Source organism: Corythoichthys intestinalis, chromosome 9, assembly GCF_030265065.1.
Source record: "Corythoichthys intestinalis isolate RoL2023-P3 chromosome 9, ASM3026506v1, whole genome shotgun sequence".
NCBI lineage: Eukaryota > Metazoa > Chordata > Actinopteri > Syngnathiformes > Syngnathidae > Corythoichthys > Corythoichthys intestinalis.
Window position 1 is genome coordinate 8017605 of NC_080403.1, and position 23398 is coordinate 8041002.

The 23398-nt window shown below is 39.4% G+C and overlaps 1 protein-coding gene across 8 annotated transcripts in view; it reads right to left on the reverse strand.

Annotated features, from left to right (window-relative positions):
- Positions 1-2961: 2961 nt before the first annotated feature.
- Positions 2962-23398, reverse strand: part of cadpsb (Ca2+-dependent activator protein for secretion b) — a 195616-nt gene continuing 175179 nt past the window's right edge. For all 8 annotated transcript variants that reach the window (XM_057846578.1, XM_057846576.1, XM_057846575.1 and 5 more), the window contains 2 exons: positions 9285-9389; positions 2962-3208 (listed from right to left, as the gene is read on the reverse strand). In XM_057846578.1, coding sequence (XP_057702561.1) covers positions 3032-3208; positions 9285-9389 — 282 coding nt within the window. In that variant the 3' untranslated portion in view covers positions 2962-3031. The remainder of the gene's footprint in view (positions 3209-9284; positions 9390-23398) is intronic.

Below are 23398 nucleotides of genomic sequence, written 5' to 3' on the forward strand. Positions count from 1 at the left end.
CATTCAGTGGGGGAAAAAATCCCACATAAAGAAAAAAATATTTGACATTAAACAATGTGTGTCACAATTATTAGCACCCTTGGTGTTAATACTTTGTACAACCCCCTTCTGCCAACAAAACAAAGTCTGGGGACTGAGATGGCCATGGGAGGAGCTTGATTTTGTGTCTGGTGAACCATTTCTGTGTAGATTTGGCCATATGTTTAGGGTCATTGTCTTGCTGAAAGACCCAGTGATGACCCATCTTCACCTTTCGGGCAGAGGGCAACAGATTTCGATTTAAAATGTCCTGGTATTTCAAAGCATTCATGATGCCATGCACCCTAACAAGGTTCCCAGGGCCTTTGGAAGTGAAACAGCCCCACAGCATCACTGACCCACCCCCATACTTCACGGTGGGTATGAGGTGCTTTTCAGCATGCGCATCTGTTGTGGCACGCCAGACCCACTTAGAGTGTTTGTTGCCAAAAAGCTCAATCTTGGTCTCACACAAAAATACACACGGTCCCAGGCTTCAACTGGGACCGTGTGCTTTGGTCAGACGAGAAAGCTAAAAAACACATATTTTTCAGGGGTGCCAATAATTATGGCGGGCACTGTATATAACTATGCAGAAGGAAAAAAATACCATTGTTTTTAAAATAAATTAATTTTAAATAAATCAACATCTTAAGCAGTTACTCACAATGTTACTCATTACATGAGTGTTCTTTTCACCAAATACTTTTTTACTTGTACTTGAGTACATTTTTTAGATGACTACTTTTATTTGAGTAATATTATTTTGAAGTAATGCTACTCCAGTAAACTTTTTGGCTACTCTACCCACCTCTGGATGAAAGTAAACTTGGTTTCATTTCTGTGCTGGAATGATTAAAATCAATGTCTAATTACCATAGGTGGGTAGGAATGTGTTACATTGACTCCATTACATTTACTTGAGAAAAAAATGTACTTCTAAGAGAGGTTTTACTGAGCCATACTTTTTATTTGAAGACATTCGTGAAGAAGATACACTACTCTTACTCAGCTACTTTGTGCTCCCCTAGTCGTTACATTTTTCTTTTTTATTCTACACATTAGATTTTTTTTGCACGAGATGCCAACAGTGGCTCTACCAGTTTTACCAATGGGACGTCGCAACAATAAAATAAGACTCCATTACACCAAGAAGACTCAAGCTTTTCCGTTCTTTGCCGTCCTGTTCATTCATGTGGCGTCTTTATAGCACCGTAAAAAATGAGGTATTTGACGTAGAGCAATGCCGTCAGCGTGACTCAAAAGCGTGGCTTTTAACCTCTCTCCCAGTTTTTATTTGGCACCAACCGACCACAGAAAACCAGAGATCATTTTAATTTCATAATTGGAAATGTTTTCTCCACTGTAGGACTCATGCTCTTTGGATGAATGATGCTTCATTTCTGTAGATCTTTTTTTTTTTCTCTCGCTGGAATTCAGATATGGTTATATTTCATTGGCTAAATTTGGTTATGTAATAGGTGATCATAGCAATTCATATAGATAACTTTGTCCTGAGGAAAAAAATACCATTGTTCAAAAAACATAACGATACTAATCAGTTACTCACGGTGTTACTCATTATTTGATTATTCTTTTCACCAAATACTTTTTTACTTTTACTTGACATTTTTTTGGATGGCTACTTTTGTACTTGGGTAATATTATTTTGAAGTAACGCTACTCTTAGGTGAGGAAAAGTTTGGGCTCCTCTACCCACCTCCTTAAATTCAAATCAAAATGAGCTGTAGAGGTCATCAGCTTGGCTCATTTTCAGCATAAAATCTCTCATTGGAAAACCTTTTTTTTTTTTTTTCTCCAATGTAGTTGCTTGGCTATATTAAAGAATTGACACCCTACCCCACCCGTACACACACACTTTTACAATCATGACCATGCCCCTGATCATTTATATCAAATAAAAAGGCATTGGTGACACATGTACAATAATTTTTATTTGGAGGCCACAGCTCTTGCATGTTACAAGTGTTGGCGTTCAAAAGGCAAACAAAAAATAAAGAGAAAAGCAAGATTGAGTCCACAAGCTAATTGACGCACAAAAGTGGAGTGAGAGTGAAAGAAAAAAAAAGTCTTGGGGAAGGATTGGAACCCACAGGCATGCAGCGATGGCTCAGAATGCAATGTACAGCATTTTATATTTATATATATATATTTATATCATATATACAGAACAACAGTGAGACCCAAACAGATGCCAAACATCTCATTCCACAGTTACACAACAAAGACAGACCAACTTTTTTTTTGTCGTTGTTCATTAAAAAAAAAAAAAACATCTGCTCTTTTCTCTGGAAAAGTGCAACGCAATTAAACTAGAACCTGTTTTCAAGACATCATTATTTTGTTTCTCTTTGAATGTGGAAATAAAAATAGAATCTCCCGAGTTATCAAAATGGAGCGAGAATGGAGAGTATTGCATCTCTAGAATCCCCTCGTGCTGAGGCTGAAGGTTGAAAGGTCAAAGTGTCTAAGACAAGCCGTTAACAAAACACGCAGGGTTCTTGTCACTCCCGAAGCAGTTGGCGTTCACTTGAAAACAAAGAAAAGGATTCACGCGCGCACGCTCATCGTTACGACAATGTACCATGAATGAATGGAGAGTACGACAAAGAAGCGCCATATACGTACATAGTTTGCATTGGACGGGAAGGGACACACTATTTAATCTCACTCAAACAAATGCTTCTCCATATTGCTTAGTAACACATAGAAATGAATTTTGAAATGAATGGATCGGTGCTATCTTTATATTATGACACAGCTAAACTGCCAATCAACGGTATTTTTTTTTCACTTTTATCTTGTTTCCTCAGTATAAGCACTATTTATTTTTTCATTATTATTATTATTATTATTAGTTTATAGTTCCTTCATAGGCATTTCGAGCTGACAAAGAGGTCCTAGAGTGGCTATCTGAGTTGGTACATGCATCGGTTAACCAGGCTAAAGTCAAAAGTGTGATTAAGAGGGACGGGGGGTGGGTGCGTGGGCTTTAGTCGTCCTCCTCATCTTCTTCGTCACTGTCCTTCATGGAGATGCCCTGCATGCCTCCTTCTCGCACTGACGCCGTGGCCTCCTCCAAGGTCAACCTGTTGCGCACCGTGTCGTACATCTTGCTGTTCAGAGTCGAGTCCAGGACGCCCTGCAGCCGGAAGTCACGATACTTTTTCTGCAAAAAGGAAATCATGAAATAAAAGGGTCGTGAGCATTTAAATTCAAATTGAAATGCGCTATCGCCTTTCCAGATGAATTTGAGTTCATTCAGAAATTTCACCCAGGTGTCCTATATCTTTCATGATTTAGAGAGCACCGTATTTTTGGACTATAAGTCGCAGCAGCCAATAACTGTTTCATGAATAAATGCAAAAAAAAAAAAAAAAATACATTTCATGTACAGTGTATCACAAAAGTGAGTACACCTCTCACATTTCTGCAGATATTTAAGTATATATTTTCATGAGACAACACTGACAAAATGACACTTTGACACAATGAAAAGTAGTCTGTGTGCAGCTTATATAATAGAGTTCATTTATTTTCCCCTCAAAATAACTCAAAATATAGACATTAATATCTAAACCCCTGGCAACAAAAGTGAGTACACCCCTTAGAAACTACATCCCTAAATGTCCAAATTGAGTATTGCTTTTCATTTTCCCTCCAAAATGTCTTGTGACTCGTGACTCGAGGAGGAAGCCTCTTCTGAAGACGTTACACAAGAAAGCCCGCCCATCTCCTCAGCCCATAGTACATGGTCCCATAATCCTCTTCAGCAAACTGTTTGCGGGCTTTCTTGTGTACCGTCTTCAGAAGAGGCTTCCTCTTGGGGTGACAGCCATGCACACATATTTGATGTAGAGTGCGGCGTATGGTCTGAGCACTAACAGGCTGACCCCCCACCTCTTCAATCTCTGCAGCAATGCTGACAGCACTTTTGGAGGGAAAATGACAAGCAGTACTCAATTTGGACATTTAGGGATGTACGTTTTTTCATAGGGGTGTACTCACTTTTGTTGCCAGAGGTTGAGATATTAATGGCTATATTTTGAGTTATTTTGAGGGGAAAATAAATGAACTCTATTATATAAGCTGCACACAAACTACTTTTCATTGTGTCAAAGTGTCATTTTGTCAGTGTTGTCCCATGAAAAGATATACTTAAATATCTGCAGAAATGGGAGGGGTATACTCACTTTTGTGATACACTGGGGTATGTCACTTTTTTGGGTGGGAATTTTATCCAGTAAAGAAAATAAGTATTTGAACATCCTGCTATTTTGCAAGTTCTCCTACTTAGAAATGATGGACGAGTTTGAAATTTTCATTGTAGGTGCTTGTCCACTGTGAGAGACAATCTAAAAAAAAAAAAAAATCCAGAAATCCAGGATTTTTAAACAATTTATTTGTATTACACTGCTGCAAATAAGTATTTGAACACCTGAGAAATTTGATGTCAATAATTGGTACAATAGCCTTTGCTGACAATTACAGTACAGAGGCAAACGTTTCCTATAACTTTTCACCTGGTTTGCATGGACACACAGGTCTTCTCTAGATAAATCAGGTTTCTGGACCGTCACTGAGAAACAAGAGGTTTGGGCTTCCTCTAAAGATAATCTATTTGGTTTAGGTCTGGAGACTGGATAGGCCCCTCCAGAACCTTGTTTTTTTACAAAGCCACTCCTTGGTTATTCTGGCTGTCCACTCCGGTCCATTGTCATGTTGGAAGACCCAGTCACGGCCCATTTTCAATGTTTTAACTGAGAGAAGGAGGTTATTCCTCAAATCTCACCATGCATGCCCCTGGTCATCCCCAACTTAATACAGTGCAGTCGTCCAGTATTATGTGCAGAAAAACACCCCCAAAGCATGATGCTGCCACCCCCATGCTTCACAGTAGGGATGGTGTTCTTGGGATGGTACTCATCATTCTTGTTCCTCCAAACATTAAGAGTTGAATTAAGATCAAATAGTTCCATTTTAACCATGACTTTCTCCCATGACTCTTCTGGATCATCCAAATAGTCATTGGCAAACCTAAAACAGGCCTGCACATGTGCTGGTTTAAGCAGGGGATTGTTCGGTGCCATGCATGATTTTAAACCATGACGTCTTGGTGTATTACCGAGAGCAACCTTAAAAATGGTGGTCCAAGCTCCTTTCAGGTCATTGACCAGCTCCTCCTGTGTAGTTGGCTAATTCCTCACCATTCTTTGGGTCATCGAGAACCTACAAGGTAGATATTGCACGGAGCCCCAGTCCAAGGGAGATTAGCGAATGTGTTTAGCTCTCTTCCATGAAATGGCTCCAACGGTGGATCTCATATCACAAAGCTGCTTGGCAATTGCCCTGTAGCTCTTTCCAGCCAGGTCTAAAATTCTGTCTCTGGTGTCTTTAGACAGCTCTTTGGGGTGTATGGTGTGGACAGGTGTTTATATGCAGCTAACCACCTCAAACAGGTCAAAGTCAGGCTCATTTGAGTCCACCTTCACACCACTTACTTAGGAGAATAAGTGGAGTGGAGGTGGACTTTTTAAAGGCAACTAACAGGTCTTTAGGCTCACAATTCTCGCTAATAGACAGGTGTTCAAATACTTATTTGCAGCAGTGTAATACAAATAAAATGGTTAAACAATCATACACTGTTATTTCAGGATTTTTGTTTTTAGATTGTCTCTCACAGTGGACAAGCACCTACCATGAAAATTTCAAACGCCCCATGATTTCTAAGTGGGAGAACTTCAGGGTGTTCAAATACTTATTTTCCTCACTGTATTTTATCAGCATTGTAAACATCAACAGTTCTTCAGATACCTACAGACTAAACATCACATAACTTTACTAAACATGAGATCTCATCCAAATCAATTTAGATCAAGTTGAAGGGCTGCCTAGAGCGCCCTTCTCTTGACAGAATAAATACAGTGGGGCAAATAAGTATTTTGTCAACCACCAATTGTGTAAGTTCTCCTACTTGAAAAGACTAGAGAGACCTGTAATTTTCAACATGGGTAAACTTCAACCATGAGAGACAGAATGTGGAAAAAAAAATAAAAACAGAAAATCACATTGTTTGAGTTTTAAAGAATTTATTTCCAAATTAGAGTGGAAAATAAGCATTTGGTCACCTACAAACAAGCAAGATTTCTGGCTGTCAAAGAGGTCCAACTTCTTCTAACGAGGTCTAACAAGGCTCCACTCGTTACCTGTATTAATGGTACCTGTTTTAACGCATTATCGGTATAAAAGGCACCTGTCCACAAACTCAGTCAGTCACACTCCAAACTCCACTATGGCCAAGACCAAAGAGCTGTCGAAGGAAACCAGAGACAAAATTGTAGACCTGCACCAGGCTGGGAAGACTGAATCTGCAATAGGTAAAATTCTTGGTGTAAAGAAATCAACTGTGGGAGCAATTATTAGAAAATGGAAGACATACAAGACCACTGATAATCTCCCTCGATCTGGGGCTCCATGCAAGATGTCACCCCGTGGCGTCAAAATGATAACAAGAACGGTGAGTAAAAATTCCAGAACCACATGGGAGGGACCTAGTGAATGACCTACAGAGAGCTAGGACCACAGTAACAAAGGCTACTATCAGTAACACAATGCGCCGCCAGGGACTCAAATCCTGCACTGCCAGACGTGCCCCCCTGCTGAAGCCAGTACATGTCCAGGCCCGTCTGCGGTTCGCTAGAGAGCATTTGGATGATCCAGAAGAGGACTGGGAGAATGTGTTCTGGTCAGATGAAACCAAAATAGAACTTTTTGGTAGAAACACAGGTTCTCGTGTTTGGAGGAAAAAGAATACTGAATTGCACCATACCCACAATGAAGCATGGGGGTGGAAACATCCTGCTTTGGGGCTGTTTTTCTGCAAAGGGACCAGGACGACTGATCTTTGTAAAGGAAAGAATGAATGGAGCCATGTATCGAGAGATTTTGAGTGAAAATCTTCTTCCATCAGCAAGGGCATTGAAGATGAGACATGGCTGGGTCTTTCAGCATGACAATGATCCCTAACACATAGCCAGGGAAACAAAGGAGTGGCTTCGTAAGAAGCATTTCAAGGTCCTGAAGTGCCCTAGCCAGTCTCCAGATCTCAACCCGGTAGAAAATCTGTGAAGGGCGTTGAAAGTCCGTGTTGCCCAACGACAGCCCCAAAGCATCACTGCTCTAGAGGAGATCTGCGTGGACAAATGGGCCAAAATACCAGCAACAGTGTGTGAAAAGTTTGTGAAGAGTTACAGAAAACGTTTGGCCTCTGTTATTGCCAACAAAGGGTACATAACAAAGTATTGAGATGAACTTTTGGTATTGACCAAATATTGTCTCATTTTCCACCAGGATTTGCAAATAAATTCTTTAAAAATCAAACAATGTGAATTTCTTTTTTTTTTTTTTTTCCCCCACATTCTGTCTCTCATGGTTAAGCTTTACCAATGTTGACAATTACAGGCCTCTCTAATCTTTTCAAGTGGGAGAACTTGCACAATTAGTGGTTGACTAAATACTTATTTGCCCCACTGTATATATGTCACATCTGATCAGAGGTGGGTAATAACACGTTACATTAACTCTTTCATATTTACATGAGTAACTTTTTGGAAATATGTACTTCCAAGAGTAGTTTTACCAGGCCATACTTTTTACTTGCATAGATTTGTGAAGAAGAAACACTATTCTTAACCCGCTACTTTGAGTCATTACATATTTCCTATTTATTCGCAGAGTTGGGTAGAGTAGCCAAGATTTTGACTCAAGTAAGAATAGCGTTACTTCAAAATAATAATATTCAAGTAAGAGTAGTCGTTCCAAAAATATACACAAGTACAAGTAAAAAAGTATTTGGTGAAAAGAATACTCAAGTAATGAGTAACATTGTGAGTAACTGCTTACTATGTCACATGAGGGACACAACCAAACACTGCTACGATGCAGGCTAACTACACATACAATAAGAAAATGTCACACATCGTGAATATATGACAGAAACTATGTCGCATTTTCGTCCCGAAAACTGGCATTCATCTCGTTATATTTTAGTCCCCCAAAGACGTTTTTAGCTCGTCATCATGTCATTGTTATGAAAAAATTGTTCGCCGACAAAATATTGTCATTATCGTCATCGCTGAGGAAAACAACACTGTTTTGAGGTAACGATACTGTCAACACTCTTATGTAAAATTTTTGGCAACTCTACCCAGCTCAACTCAAGTCGCATGCAGAGGTGGGTAGTAATGCATTACATGTACTCCATTACATTTACTTGAGTAATTTTTTGAGTTTAATGTACTTCCAAGAGTAGTTTTACCTAGCATACTTTTTACTTTTGAGAAGATTTGTGAAGAAAAAAAAACGCTATTTTTACGCGCTACTTTGGGCTACACAAGAATCGTTACTTTTTCCCTTTTTATTCAACGTATTAGATTTTGAGTTTTTTTTTTTGCCAGCAATGCCAAGAGTAGCTAGACCAATTTTACCAATGAGACATCGCAATAATCACATGACTCCATTACACCAATCTGACGCAAGCTTGCCGTTCAATGATCACGCCAGCCTGTTCAATCATGTGGCCTCTTTAAAGCACCATAATAAAATGAAGTATATGACATAGAGCGGTGCCCTCAACATGACTTGAAAATGTGGCTTTCAACCTCTCCTAGTTTTTATTTGGTACCGATTGACCACAGAAAACCGGAGATATGATCCTTTTAATTTCTTAATAGTAACTATGAAGCAACTACAGTATTCACTATTCAACTAGGAACTATTTTCTCCACTAGAGGGCACTCATGCTCTTTGGACAAATAATGCTTAATCTCTTGTCTTTTTTTTTTTTTTCTCTCACCGGAATTCAATTTTTTTTTTTTTTTTTTTTTTTTTTCCTGTAATGGGTTATCGTACAGTATCATTGCAACAACAGTTCATATAGATAAGTTTGTGCTGAGAAAAAATTATACCTTTGTTTAAAAAAAAAAAAAAAGCAAGCAGTTACAATGTTACTTATTACTTCTTATTACTTATTCTTTCCACTGGATACTTTTTTTTTTTTACTTGTACTTGAGTACATTTTTTTGGATGACTACTTTTACTTGAGTAATGAATATTATTTTGAAGTAAGGCTACTCTTACTTGAGTAAAACTTTTGGATACTCTACCCACATCTGGTCGCATGCCTAGCAAAACGATGGAGAAAAAAAAAGTGAAAATAAGCTGGTTAATATTGAGCCTTGTGTCACCTTGGTGATCCTGATGAGGATCTTGAGCTGGTAGACGTGCAGCTGCTGGTCCATACGCTCGGTGAGCCAGGTGCCCAGCAAGTTCATGGTGGCAGTGTACCATTGCTGGAACACAGAAACATAGCCCTCTCCAGCAAGAACACACATACATCACACATGTGCAACACACACTATGAAAAACAACAAGTCAGCTGCCGTTGTTTTCAGCACAGCATTCTAACAGAGTGTCATCATAAATCCTACAGGAAAAGTTGAAGTTTTAGCAGAATAAGCTGAAGGTAAACCTCAAAAAGTGATATAGGTACTGTATGTACACACGGTAAACATATTTTCAAATCAAGAGGGGGAAAAAAAGAAGTAAATGTGGAGATGCTTTTCACCCAGATATGATAGTTCCAAAAGATATTTGTGATTGTCCCACAAGGAGCTTGTAATATATAAGCATCTTCTACTGAAATTGGTGTCATCTACTTAGAGCGTATCACAAAAGTGAGTACACCCCTACATTTCTGCAGATATTTAAGTATATCTTTTCATGGGACAACACTGACAAAATGACACTTTGACACAATGAAAAGAATTCTGTGTGCAGCATATATAATAGAGTTCATTTATTTTCCCCTCAAAATAACTCAAAATATAGCCATTAAAAACAAACCCTGGCAACAAAAGGGAGTACATCCCTTAGAGCAGGGGTGGGCAAACTATTCCACAAAGGGCCGCAGTGGGTGCAGGTTTTCGTTCATACCCATCATGAGGACAGCCTTTCACCAATCTGGTTTCTTACAAGTGCAATCAGTTGATTGCAGTCAGGTGCTTCTTGTTTCCACTGAAACCTCATTGGTTAAACTGTCTGTGCTGAATCAGTTGGAACAAAGACCGGGACCCACTGCGGCCCTCGAGGACCGGTTTGCCCACCCCTGCCTTAGAGACTACATCCCTAAATGTCCAAATTGAGTACTGCTTGTCATTTTCCTTCCAAAATGTCATGTGACTAGTTACAGGAGTGCTGTCAGCATTGCTGCAGAGATGGAAGAGGTGGGGGTCAGCCTGTTAGTGCTGACCATACGCCACACTCTACATCAAATTGGTGTGCATGGCTGTCAGCCTGTCACCCCAGGAGGAAGCCTCTTCTGAAGACTGTACACAAGAAAGCCCGCAAACAGTTTGTTGAAGACATGTCAACAAAGCACATCGATTACTGAAACCATGTCCTATGGTCTGATGAGACAAAGATAAATTTGTTTAGTTCCGATGGTCTCAAGCATGTGTGGCGGCGACCAGGTGAGGAGTACAAAGATAAGTGTGTCATGCCTATAGTCAAGCATGGTTGTGGGAATGACCTCCCCCCACCACCTCTTCAATCTCTGCAGCAATGCTGACAGCACTCCTGTATCGAGTCACATGACATTTTGGAGGGAAAATGAAAAGCAGTACTCAATTTGGACATTTAGGGATGTATGTAGTTCCCATGCGGTGTACTCACTTTTGTTGCCAGGGGTTTAGATATTAATGGCTATATTTTGGGGGGAAAATATATTAACTCTATTATATAAGCTGCACACAGACTGCTTTTCGTTGTGTCAAAGTGTCATTTTGTCAGTGTTGTTCCATGAAAAGATATACTTAAATATCTGCTGAAATGCGAGGGGTGTACTCACTTTTGTGATATGCTGTACATCTATTAGGCCATCTTCACTTTGAATTGTATTTCTGACATCACAAAAATAAATAGATTGGCGGTAACTATGTACAATGAATGTAGATTTTACGTCAAGTCCTGTTTGTGTGGACCCGCTAACCAAGAGGATTATTATCTTATTATCATGTACTGTGTGTATGTTTCAATGGGGACTACAATTTGTCCCAACAGCTGCAACAAGGGCACTTTCCTTTCCTTTTATTATGTAGCAACAACTTCATTTAGTGTTTTTATAGCCAATAAACACTGAAATCCACATCATCTTTTTATGGATGAGCACATTTTGCATGAAGCGCAACTCTAAGAGTCATTCTAAAGATGCGCTCAGACAGCTTTTTAGAAGTGGACTGACTGTCTAAAAGCCATTGATATTCATCGTCAAATCTCTCAACAACATGCGCAAGCATTTACCCCTTGCATCTCAGCGAATAAGGCCCGCTACACACTGGGAATCCCCCATCAACCCATATATTATATTGTATATGTATGTATATTCCACTCAATTGTATCTACATGGAATAAAATTTATTAACACACGCTAAAATTATTTGCAAAATACTTTTTTTTTTTTTTTTAAAGAAGTAAAGTGCAGCTGTTTCGAATGCAAATTTAACAACTATAATTTGAAAGTTTAAATCATTTTACACACTAGAAACAAAAGCATTTGTCTGTCCCTACTACCTAAAACTACTTGATTGTGCGACGATGTACTGTAGGATGAACACTAAATAAAGATCTTGCCATTGTTCTTTTTATCAACTGTAAGGTGGGATGAAAAAGTATCTGATCTTTTTGGAATTTCTCACATTTCTGCATAAAATCACCATCAAATGTGATCTGATCCTTGTCAAAATCACACAGATAAAAATACAGTGTCTGATTTACCTAAAACCACCCAAACAATTATAGGTTTTCATATTTTAATGAGGATCGCATGCAAACAATGACAGAAGGGGGGGAAAATAAGTAAGCGGACCCTCTGCCTAAGGAGACTTAAAGAGCAATTGAAACCAATTGTTACCAAACAATTTAAGTGAGGTGTGTGCCCAATCAGTGATGAGTGGTTTAAAGCTGCCCTGCCCACTATAAAACACACACCTGGTAAGAATTGTCTTGATGAGAAGGATTGTCTGATGGTCAAAACAGCTGAAGACCTGGGATCAAGGATTGTTGATTTGCTGTGAAAGCTGGGAATGGATACGAAACCATCTCTAAAAGATTGGATGGTCATCACTCGACAGTCAGAGAAGTTGTCTACAAATAGAGAGAGTTTGGCACTGTTGCTTCTCTCCCTAGGAGTGGCCGTCCACCAAAGATGACACCAAGAGTTCAGCGCAGAATACTCAGAGAGGTGAAAAAGAACCCTGCAGTGTCTGCTAAAGACTTACAGAAATCCCTCGCACGGTCCAATATCTCTGTGCACACATCGACTAAATGTAAAACTATAGCAAAGAATGCTGTTCATGGGAGGACTCCACGGAGGAAGCCACTGCTGTCTAAAGAGAACATTGTTGCTCGTTTAATGTTCGCAAAAAGGCAGACGTTTTGGCAAAATATTTTGTGGACTGATGAAACCAAAGTTGAATTGTTTGGGAGTAACACACAACATCATGTGTGGGGGAAAAATGGAACAGCTTACCAACGTCAACACCTCATCCCCACCGTGAAGCATGGTGGAGGGAGTATCATGATTTGGGGCTGTTTTGCTGACTAAGGGCCTGGACAACTTCCAATCATTAATGGAAGAATGAATTCAAAGGTTTATCAGGATGTTTTGCAGAAAAACCTGAGGCCATCTGTCAGACAGTTGAAGCTAAAAAGAGGATGGATGCTGCAAAACGACAATAATCCAAAACACAGAAGTACAGTGGGGAAAACAAGTATTTGATACACTGCCGATTTTGCTGGTTTTCCCACTTGCAAGCCATGTAGAGGTCTGTAATTTGTATAATAAATTCTGTTCAACTGTGAGGGACGGAATCTACTACAAAAATCCAGAAAATCACATTGTATAATTTTTAAATAATAAATTTGTATTTAACTGCAAGAAATAAGTATTTGATACATTACCAACTAGTAAATATTTCGGCTCTTAGTTCTTTTTTAAGAACCCCTCCTGTTCTCCACTCATTACCGGAAGCAACTGCACTTGTTTGAACTTGTTACCTGTATAAAAGACACCTGTTCACATGCTCAAACAAAAAAACTCCAACCTCTCCACAATGGCCAAGACCAAATAGCTGTGTAAGGACATCAGGGATAAAATAATAGACCTGCACAAGGCTGGGATGGGCTACAGGAAAATAAGCAAGCAACATGGTGAGAAGGTAACAACTATTGGAACAATTATTAGAAAATGGAAGAAGTTCAAGTTGACGGTCAATCTGCCTCGTTCTGGGGCTCCATGCAAGATCTCACCTCGTGGGGCATCATTGATCATGAGGAAGGTGAGGGATCAGCCCAGAACTACACGGCAGGACCTCGTCAATGACCTGAAGAGAGCTGGAACTACAGTCTCGAAGAAAACCATCGGAAACACAGTACGCCGTCATGGATTAAAATCCTACAGCGCACGCAAAGTCCCGCTGCTGAAGCCAGTGCATGTCCAGACACGTCTGAAGTTTGCCACTGACCATCTGGATGATCCAGAGGAGCAATGGGAGAAGGTCATGTGGTCGGATGAGACCAAAATTGAACTTTTTGGTCTAAACTCGGCTCGTCGTGTTTGGAGATAAAATATTAAATGTGAAGGTTCATTTACTTATTTTCCCCCTTCTGTCATTGTTTGCATATTACCCTCATTAAAATATAAAACCTATAAATGTTTGGGTGATTTTAGTTAAAACAGACATTGTTTTTTTTTAAGTGTGATTTTGACAAAGATCACGTCACGTTTTATGGTAATTTTATGCAGAAATGTCAGAAATTCCAAAAAGTTCAGATACTTTTTCATACCACTGTATAAGCCAGTATTTGGTAGAAGCTGCTGCCCATCATGGGGACACATTTGTCGGTGCCACTTTGTCCCATTCTTTGTGATATCAGTAGCACCTATTGTTCGTAATACACTGTGTTTGAATCTATTAGGCTAGGTTCATATTGCAGGTCTTAATTCAGGAATCCGATTTTTTCGTGTTTTTACGACTCGAGTCATGCATTAACTTGACGGTCTGAACAGGGCTAGTCGCATAAAAGTGGACCATTTCAAATCCAATCTAGTTTATTTTCGTATGTGGTTAAAATCCGATTTGGGCCACATTTTTCCAGAATGTGGCTGCGGTCTGAACTGTCAAGTCCCCCGAATTGGAATTCATGCAACAATTACATCAGCAAAGCACGACTGAGACAGGGCGCTACGGTAGCGGTGCAGCTCTGCATTAGCATTAGCTCCTTGCTTGAACGCGGCTTTTGGGGAAAGAGCAGACATGCCAACAGTCATAAGCCTGAGAATGCTCACTTTTCTCTCTGCTCCAAATGAGCAATATTCCAAGATTGCCTACACAGCCTAGAGTCGAGGCAAACTGTCCGGACACTGTGTGCATTCTATCAATCCATATAAACTTTGAATATATAACTAAACTGGGATTATTTATGTCTGTTATTTGTGTCCTCTTTTTGGAAATCAAAATATGATCACCCTTGAACGACGCTGAGCCAGCACGTGTGGTCATTTGTTTTGATGCGCATGCGGCTCAGTTTGCTCAGCGCATCTCGGACTGCGAATTGGTGCGCATGCGTGATACTTGAACGGGCTCAATGGATGAAGGCAGTCTGAACCGGCAGGCCAAAAAAAACTGATTTGACAAAAAATCGGAATTGAGCATTAAGACCTGTGATATGAACCTTGTTAGGTTTTGTGTTGGTTCCCTCCTAGTGTGTCCCTGTGATTGCCCATTGATTTCACCTGTTGTCCCTGCTCCTAGTGTATCCTCCAATCTGCATCCTCCTGTGTCACCCAGCTGTTCCTCGTTGTCTCGTTACCCCTTGTCTGCGTGTGTGTATATAAACTACCAGTTTCTTTTCACTCCTTGTTGCGTCCTTCTCAATGTCAATTTAAGTCATGTCCAAGCCCTCGTGTACCAATCCCTCCGATTAAGTAAGTTTTGTTTGAACATTGCCTTTTTGATCCCCAGTCCTTTTGGTTGTACTTTGTGTTTTTGTTAGTAATTATTAAAACGTGTTTTGAGTTCACCGCCACCTGCCATGCTGCATTTGGGTCCACACCACCTGCCTGCCCACGATCCGTGACAAACCTAGCCTTAGTGTGAATGTGTGTCAATTGGATGCACTCAAAATCGGTGTATTTTTTTTAATTTTTTTTTTAGACATGAATGTCTCTATTATCAGATCTAAAAAAAAAATGATATTTGCATGCTTTATCAACAGTCTTTCCCATGCAGGTTATCTTTACTAGATGTTCTATGTCCCTTTAAATCCTATAGAATAGGTTCCAAATAATCATATTAAAATTGCATACATATTTTAAATAAAGTCTTGATCTTCTCATTTGGAGCCAGGTCCATACTGTATAAGAACACTTATGCTAACCATTCTTGGGAATATACAGATTAATTTTGTGGAAGGGAGATCCTTACTGAATGGTTGAATGACTATCTCTTAGGCTGTGTGGGCGAGGAAGTGACACAAGTGCTATGTGTGGATGTATATAGCTGTTTAATGCACCTGTTTTTAGGGCCTTTAAAAAGATGCCATTCAAACAAAGAATACAATGGCAAGGATTGTTCATCTGTTTCTCAATTTTACAATTTAAAAGGATACCCCAGTGTAAGTCGACATTAATAAATTAAATGCTTTGGTCAAAAAAAAAAAAAAGTCATTAATTTTTTTTTTTTTTTTTTTAAACTAGGAGGAATAGGTTTCGTATAAATCATCAAATAACTTCATGCAAAGAGATAGCAGCATATATTCATGCTAAATCGGTAAAAATCATAGTGTTACGGGTCGTTGTGTTGATTAACAAAATTTAATTTAATGATAATAGATATAGTTTTACCATCGTGTAATTTATGTGTTACCATTGACGGTCTGCTTTTCGACAAGCAGTGCCATTTTGTCGAGTGACGTCAGACGTCGGGTGCTTTTTTTCCCCCAACTTCGCGACTAAGACCTCCCAGTTTGAGTGGCATTCTAATGATATTTTTCCTGGTCATAGGTTGGAAAACTCAGACTTCCCACCTTCCTCAAATACAGCATAAGTACTCAGGTTCCTAAATATCTCAGAGGAGTCCTAAATTATTTTTGAGGATGTTGTTGGTTAAAATACAATTTTTATTGAATCACTTCAACATGCTTAGTGTGAGTGTGTTGGCCGTGCATTTGCAAATTGTATGCTAAAAATGTACTGTTATTACTTTCCTAGCTGTTACTCAAGTAGACTAAAACAATAATATTAATGAATAAATAATTAATAGTTGCCGTTTTGTGTCATTCATTATGTGTATTATTCGATGGTGTGCTATCAGGACTTTCTATGCTGGACTAAACCCTATCAGAAGCATTGACCTACATTTACACAATTTCAATTCTATATATACAGTGAGGAGCAGAAGTATTAAGACCCCTTGTGATTTTGCAAGTTCACCCACTTAGAAAATAGGTAGAGGTCTGAAACTGAGAACTGAGAAAATCAGTGCTGATATTTAGTGCAGAAGCCTTTGTTTGCAATTACAGAGGTCAGACGCTTTATGTAGTTCTTCACCAGGTTTTCACATATGGAAACGGGGATTTTGGCCCATTCCTCTATCCATAGATTTTCAATTAGATTGAGGTCTGGGGACTGGTTAGGCCACTCCAGATCCTTGATATGCTTTTTATCCAGCAACTCCTTGGTCAGCTTGGCTGTGTGCTCCAAATTATTGTCATGTTGATAGATCCAGCCACGACTCAGTTTCAAGACTCTGACTGAGGGAAGGAGGTTGTGGCTCAAAATCTGATGATACATTTCACCAATCATCATCTGCTTTATCCAATACAATCGGCATGTCCCCTTTGCCGAAAAGCAGCCCCAAAGACTGAGGTTTCCACCCCCATACTTGACAGTGGGGATGGTGTTCTTGGGATTGTACTCATCCTTCTTTTTGTTCCACACACGATGAGTAAATCATTCACCATAACGTTCTACTTTGGTCTCATCTGACCACATGACTTTCTCCCATGACCCCTCTGCATCATTCAGATGGTCCCTGGCAAACTTCAGATGGGCCTTCACATGTACTGCCTTCAACAGGGGAACCTTCTGAGCAATGCATGATTTTAAACCACTGCAACATAGTGTCCTATTGACAGTAGCCTCTGAAAGTGTGCATTCAGCTCTCTTCAGGTAATTGACCACCTCCTGCCGTGTAGTTCTAGGCTGAGCCCTCACTTTTCTCATCATGAATGATGCCCCACAAGGAGAGAATTTACATGGAGCCCCAGTCCGAGGTAGATTATCAGTCAAGTTTAGCCTTTTGCCTTTTCTAACAATCGCTGCAACTGTTAGTTTATTCTCACCAAGCTGCTTTCCAATTGTCTCATTGCCTTTTCCAGCTTTGTGGAGCTCAACATTTTTTTCTCTGGTGTCTTTTGAAAGGTCTCTGGTCTTGCCCACAGCAGCAGTTGGATTATGACAGACTGTGGGGTGCACAGGTGACAATATTGAGCTCAAACGGGTGGTGGGTGGCTGGTTACTTATGGGGTAAAGGTGGACTTTTTTTAAGGTGGACTGACAACTCTTTGAGGGTCATAATTATTGCTGAATCTCAGGGGTACAAATACTTATGAAACCCAGTAAATTACAAATACATTATTTTAAAAATCATACAATGAGATTTCTGGATATTTTTTTTTAAATTATGTCTCTATGAGTGGAAATGCATCTATGATTGAAATTTCAGACCTCTATCTATTTTCTAAGTGGGTGAACTTGCAAAATCACAAGGGGTGTAAAACCTTCTGCTCGTCACTGTGTATATAATCATCACTATTATTATATTCCTTCTAACAACAACCTTATTTCATGACAATTGTATTGTCTGCACAGCTTCTCCTGGTGTGCTAAATTTTTGTCAGTGTAATCCTCATTAGACAGGCACTATGCTCATACAGTATATAGATATATATAGTAGATATAATATATATATATATATATATATATATATATATATATATATATATATATATATATATATATATATATATATATATATATATATATATATATTATATATATATATAATATAGATTGATTCCCATCATGCCATGTGTGCGAGTTGCTGACTGTACTCGTTTTACGATTGTCTATTTCAGTCACGTTCAGCCGCACCAAGCGGTGTGTAAGACGCAGCCGTAGTCATAATAGGGCCTTTAGATGGATTAAGAAAGGATGCTTGCTTAGCATTCCTAGCATGGGGAGATATTTAAAGAATTAATCGTCCAAAGTGGTCAATTCATTTCCACATACTGAAGCTGGACATGTGCACAAAAAAAAAAAGAAAAAGAGAAAACTGCAAATTAAGCCGCCGGGTAGGCATGTGGTGGTGGGAGGTGGGGCAATAAGTAGAATCTGCTGATAGCGCCACAGAAATGCTGAAAGGCCCATCAATTGTAGTGCAAATGTGGCCTTGGAGTTTAGGGAAAAACCAACTGAAAAGTGAGCTTTTACTGGCAAAAGAAGTCGGAGTGAAAGTATGTAAATGGTGAGCCGGAGGGGCAGAAGCAGTCCTATTGTCGTATACCTTCTCATCGTTTCGGCCATCTGTTTGGTTTCATTTAAGTCTACAAAAGAACAGCACTCAGATCAAGTAGAAATCAGAGAAGAAAGCTTTCATTGGGTCCAAATCAAAAGGCTCTTTGCATCCGCTCGTCAGCTTTCACCTGAATTTGGCTTGAGCTAAGGTGAATGGATGGAGGGTTTTGGACTCAAGGAGGGGATGCTTAGGGGGAACGGGTTCCGGGTTTATGCAGATGCCTGTCCACTTCACAGTCGAGTCGAGCGTGCAGTGCATGCAAACCTGGCGGGTGTGTGCGTGCTGAGGAAGAGACTGATCTACTGTATGTGTGCAAAATGAGCCACACGTCTGAGGAAGAGGGTCATGCTAGAAGATGTACACAGCAAGATTATTTGACTCCAAAAAAACATGCCAACCAACATAATGTGAGAAAACAACGCAACATTAGAGATAAGTGCCACTTTTTTTCTTCTCAGTTCGCAAGTGGCTGTATTGACGGGACCCTGATATATACGTATACATACTGATTTTTTTACAGCAGTTCCACTGAAACAGTGCTGACACCAGGGAAACAAGGCTACACGTTCGAGCACTTTATTTAAATAATCATGTCACTTGTGTATTTGTACTCACCGTTGAGATAAGTATGGCTTTAGAGAATATTGTCTTTGCTGAGGGAATTGATTCCACTTCCTTTTGATTATTTACAAAGTACTTCTAATCGTGTTTTTATTCATCCATTTATCAATGCCAGTGACAAATACAGTAATTGGATGCAGAAATGCTACTCAATGGGAGAAAATTATATTACAACTTTTGCTATTCATGCAATAGAATAATAACTGTTCACTGTTCAAGTACCAGAGCAATAGTTTTTACAGTGAGCAAGGAGATTTGTGAGTTAATTGAGGAGAGACTATCATGATTGAACAATATTTTCAGAGAGAGGCGGATATTTTCAATATGATCTTGTCCACTTTTGCATTCAGATTCAAGTTGATGCTGGCCGCATTTTTCGGAATGTAGCTGCGTTCTGAACTGTCAAATGTCCCCAAATCGACAGACGTGGGTAGAATAGCCCAAAAAATTACAATAATTTAACATATTACATTACCACATTAGGACAAAGAAATACAACAAAAATACATTGAATTCTCAGAGAAGAACATTTTTCAGAAATGAAGCATTATTCATCCAAGGAGCATGACTGACCTCTAGTGTAGAAAACATATTTCCTATTATGAAAGGGATCATATCTCCGGTTTTCTATGGTCAATCGGTGCCCCAGGGTTACTTCCTGGGGCCGCTCCTGTTCGCTATTTATATTCTCCCCCTCAGTTCCATCTTCCGCAAATATAACATTCACTTCCACTGCTACGCGGATGACACCCAGCTCCACATTTCCTCAAAACCAACCTCTTCCCTCACCCACTGTTTAGAAGACATTAACACTTGCTTCTCCTCCAACTTCCTCCTCCTCAATAGCTAAAAATCGGAAGACCTCCTTGTAGGCAGCAACTCCACGCTCTCTAATGACAATAACTTCTCTATTACCATCATCAAATACCGATCTCTCCCTCCGCTCACGTTAAGCGTCAGGGTGTCATCCTTGACAGCACGCTCTCCTTCCGCTCCCATATTAAAGACAACACCAGATCGGCCTACTTCCACCTTCACAATATTTCTCGCTTCCCCCCCTTCTCTTTCCCGCCATACTGCTTCCACTCTTGTCTGTAGTCTAGTCACTTCCCGGCTCAATTACTGTAACTCACTGCTGTTCGGTCTCCCAAATAAGTCACTCCAGAAACTGCAGCTCCTCCAAAACTCAGCAGCACGCCTCACCACTCGGACCCCCACCATACACAACATTACCCCCATCCTCCGTCAACTTCACTGGCAACTTCACAAATAAAACTAAGAATCAATGACAAGATCACTACCTTTAAAGCCCTCCATGGCCTGGCACCTCCCTGCCTACGCAATCTCCTCTGTATTAACTGTCCCTCCCCGTTCACTTTGCTCCTCCTCTGTCCTCCACCCTTCGGAACCCCGTGTCCGTCTCGCCACCTTTGGTTCCAGAGCTTTTAGTCACTGTGCGCCACAGCTCTGAAACTCCCTACCCCTCGATCTTCGCAAAACATGTCTACCCTCTCACTTTTCAAATCCAGACTCAAAACACACCTGTTCACACTTTCTTACCCACCATGATCCTTATCTCAGTTTTATCCTGACCTCCTAAACTTATTTTCTCTTATTCTGCTTTTAATCAAATTTTATGATTGTTTTGTTATTCTTGCTGAGCTATTGTGTTCCCATCATTCTTGTAAAACGTCTTTGTGTGTCTTGAAAAGTGCACTGGAAATAAAATGTATTATTATTAGGGCTGTCAAACAATTAAAATTTTTAATCTAGTTAATCACAGCTTAAAAATTAATTAATCGCAATTAATCGCAATTCAAACCATCTCTAAAATATGCCATATTTTTCTGTAAATCATTGTTGGAATGGAAAGATAAGACACAAGATGGATATATATGTTCAACATACTGTACATAAGTACTGTATTTGTTTATTATAACAATAAATCCACAAGATGGCATTAACATTATTAACATTCTTTCCCTGCCTGTAGTTAGCTGGGATAGGCTCCAGCACCTCTGCGACCCTCGTGAGGAAAAGCGGCATGGAAGAACATGAACATTCTTTCCATTAAAGGGATCCACGGATGGAAAGACTTGTAGTTCTTAAAAGATAAATTGGAGTACAAGTTATAGTAATTTTATATTAAAAACCCTCTTAATGTTTTAGTTTTAGTAAAATTTGTAAAATTTTCAATCAAAAAAATAAACTAATCGCCATTGTTAATGTCACCGAGCGGGATGTCACCTGCCGTTCTTCCACAGTGTCATTAACTGCGTCAGGTAGTGATTTAAATACACCACAAGGTGTCAATAGCGAGTTTTAAATTAGAGATCTAGCCAAGGCAAAGTCTGAGTAAGTTTTATGTGTATTTTGCGTAGCTTTTTTGATTGGGAATGCCAGTTCTCTTTGCATTGAGCGCTTTTCTTTTTGTGAACATTATTTTTTTTTGAGAGATTTTTGTTGTGCTTTCACTAAATGATACTGTAGCGACTTAACTGTTCCGCCCAAATGCATGATGGGAAGTTGGGCAACCATGACTGTCAGTGGTGGCTGCAAATGGTATACAGTATGTTCTGCTTTGTGTTCAATTAGGCATATTAAGAAAAAAATCGTGTCCTATGAGAGATAGGAATATTATTTATGTTGTGCTTTCACTAAATGATACTGCAGCAACTTAACTGTTCCACCCGAATGCATGATGGGTAGTTGGGCAACCATGACTGTCAGTGGTGGCTGCAAATGGTATACAGTACTAGTATGTTCTGTGTGTTAAGAAAAAGATCGTCTCCTGTCGTTCTTCCCCACGTCGTTCGCCACAATACTTATATTTGTTATGAAAGAAGCTTAAGCCAATAAAGCCAAATCTTAAGCCAATAAAAGGCGCGGTCCAATGAACGCCTGTGTTCACTCGAATTTCTCTGCCTTTTCGCTCTCAATGTGATAAAACGGTGTCATTGTAAACTGTTTAAGGCACCACATGAATGGGTCATTCCGTGCATGCGTTAATTGTGTCAAATGTTTTAACTAGGGCTGTCAAAATTATCGCATTAACGCGCGGTAATTAATTTTTTAAATTAATCACGTTAAAATATTTGACGCAATTAACGCACATGTCCCGCTCAGACAGTATTCTGCCTTTTGGTAAGTTTTACAGCAAGGCTTTTTGTGCTGTCCAACAGCGAACTCTTGTGGTCGCTTTGCGACATGGTTTATTGTTTTCTTGCCAGTTCAATATGGCTGCACGACGTCTCGGGCTGACGCCTACGTTGTAATGTTGTGCTTATATGATCCTTGGACAAGATTTGTCCGTAAGTATGGTTGTTGTAAAGAATGTACATATTATGTTAGTAAGCGAAATGTTATATTTTTTGTATGAGACGCTTTTTGTTTATGTTTAGTGAACCTGTATAGCGGGCTAAGCTAACGTTGTTGCTAATGCAATGCTTGTGTACTTTTTTTTTGTAGTTTTACGACGGTCTAAAGAGGACAATGGTTTGAGGCCATTTTATTAATAAATCAGATGAAAAAGAAGGAAGTCTGATTAAGGTGTCGTTCACTAGCTGTCTAGCTTTGGAAAAAGTAGACGCTTCGGATTGAGGACAGCATAGACAGATTTAAATTACAATAGAGTGAAATGCCCACTACAGTCTTTATGTACCGTATGTTGAATGTATATATCCATCTTGTGTCTTATCTTTCCATTCCAACAATTTATTTTACAGAATATATATATAATTTACAGAAAAATATGGCATATTTTATAGATGGTTTGAATTGCGATTAATTGCGATTAATTACGATGAATTAATTTTTAAGCTGTAATTACCTCGATTAAAAATTTTAATCGTTTGACAGCCCTAGTCTTAACGTGATTAATTGAAAAAAATTAATTACCGCCCGTTAACGCGATAAATTTGACAGCACTAATGATTATTATTATTATATAAAGACAGAGAGAGAGAGAGGTTAAAATCCATGCTTTCGAGTCGTGTTGCTCAATGTCAAATAATTAATATTTTTCGGTGCTTGAATGTGATTGA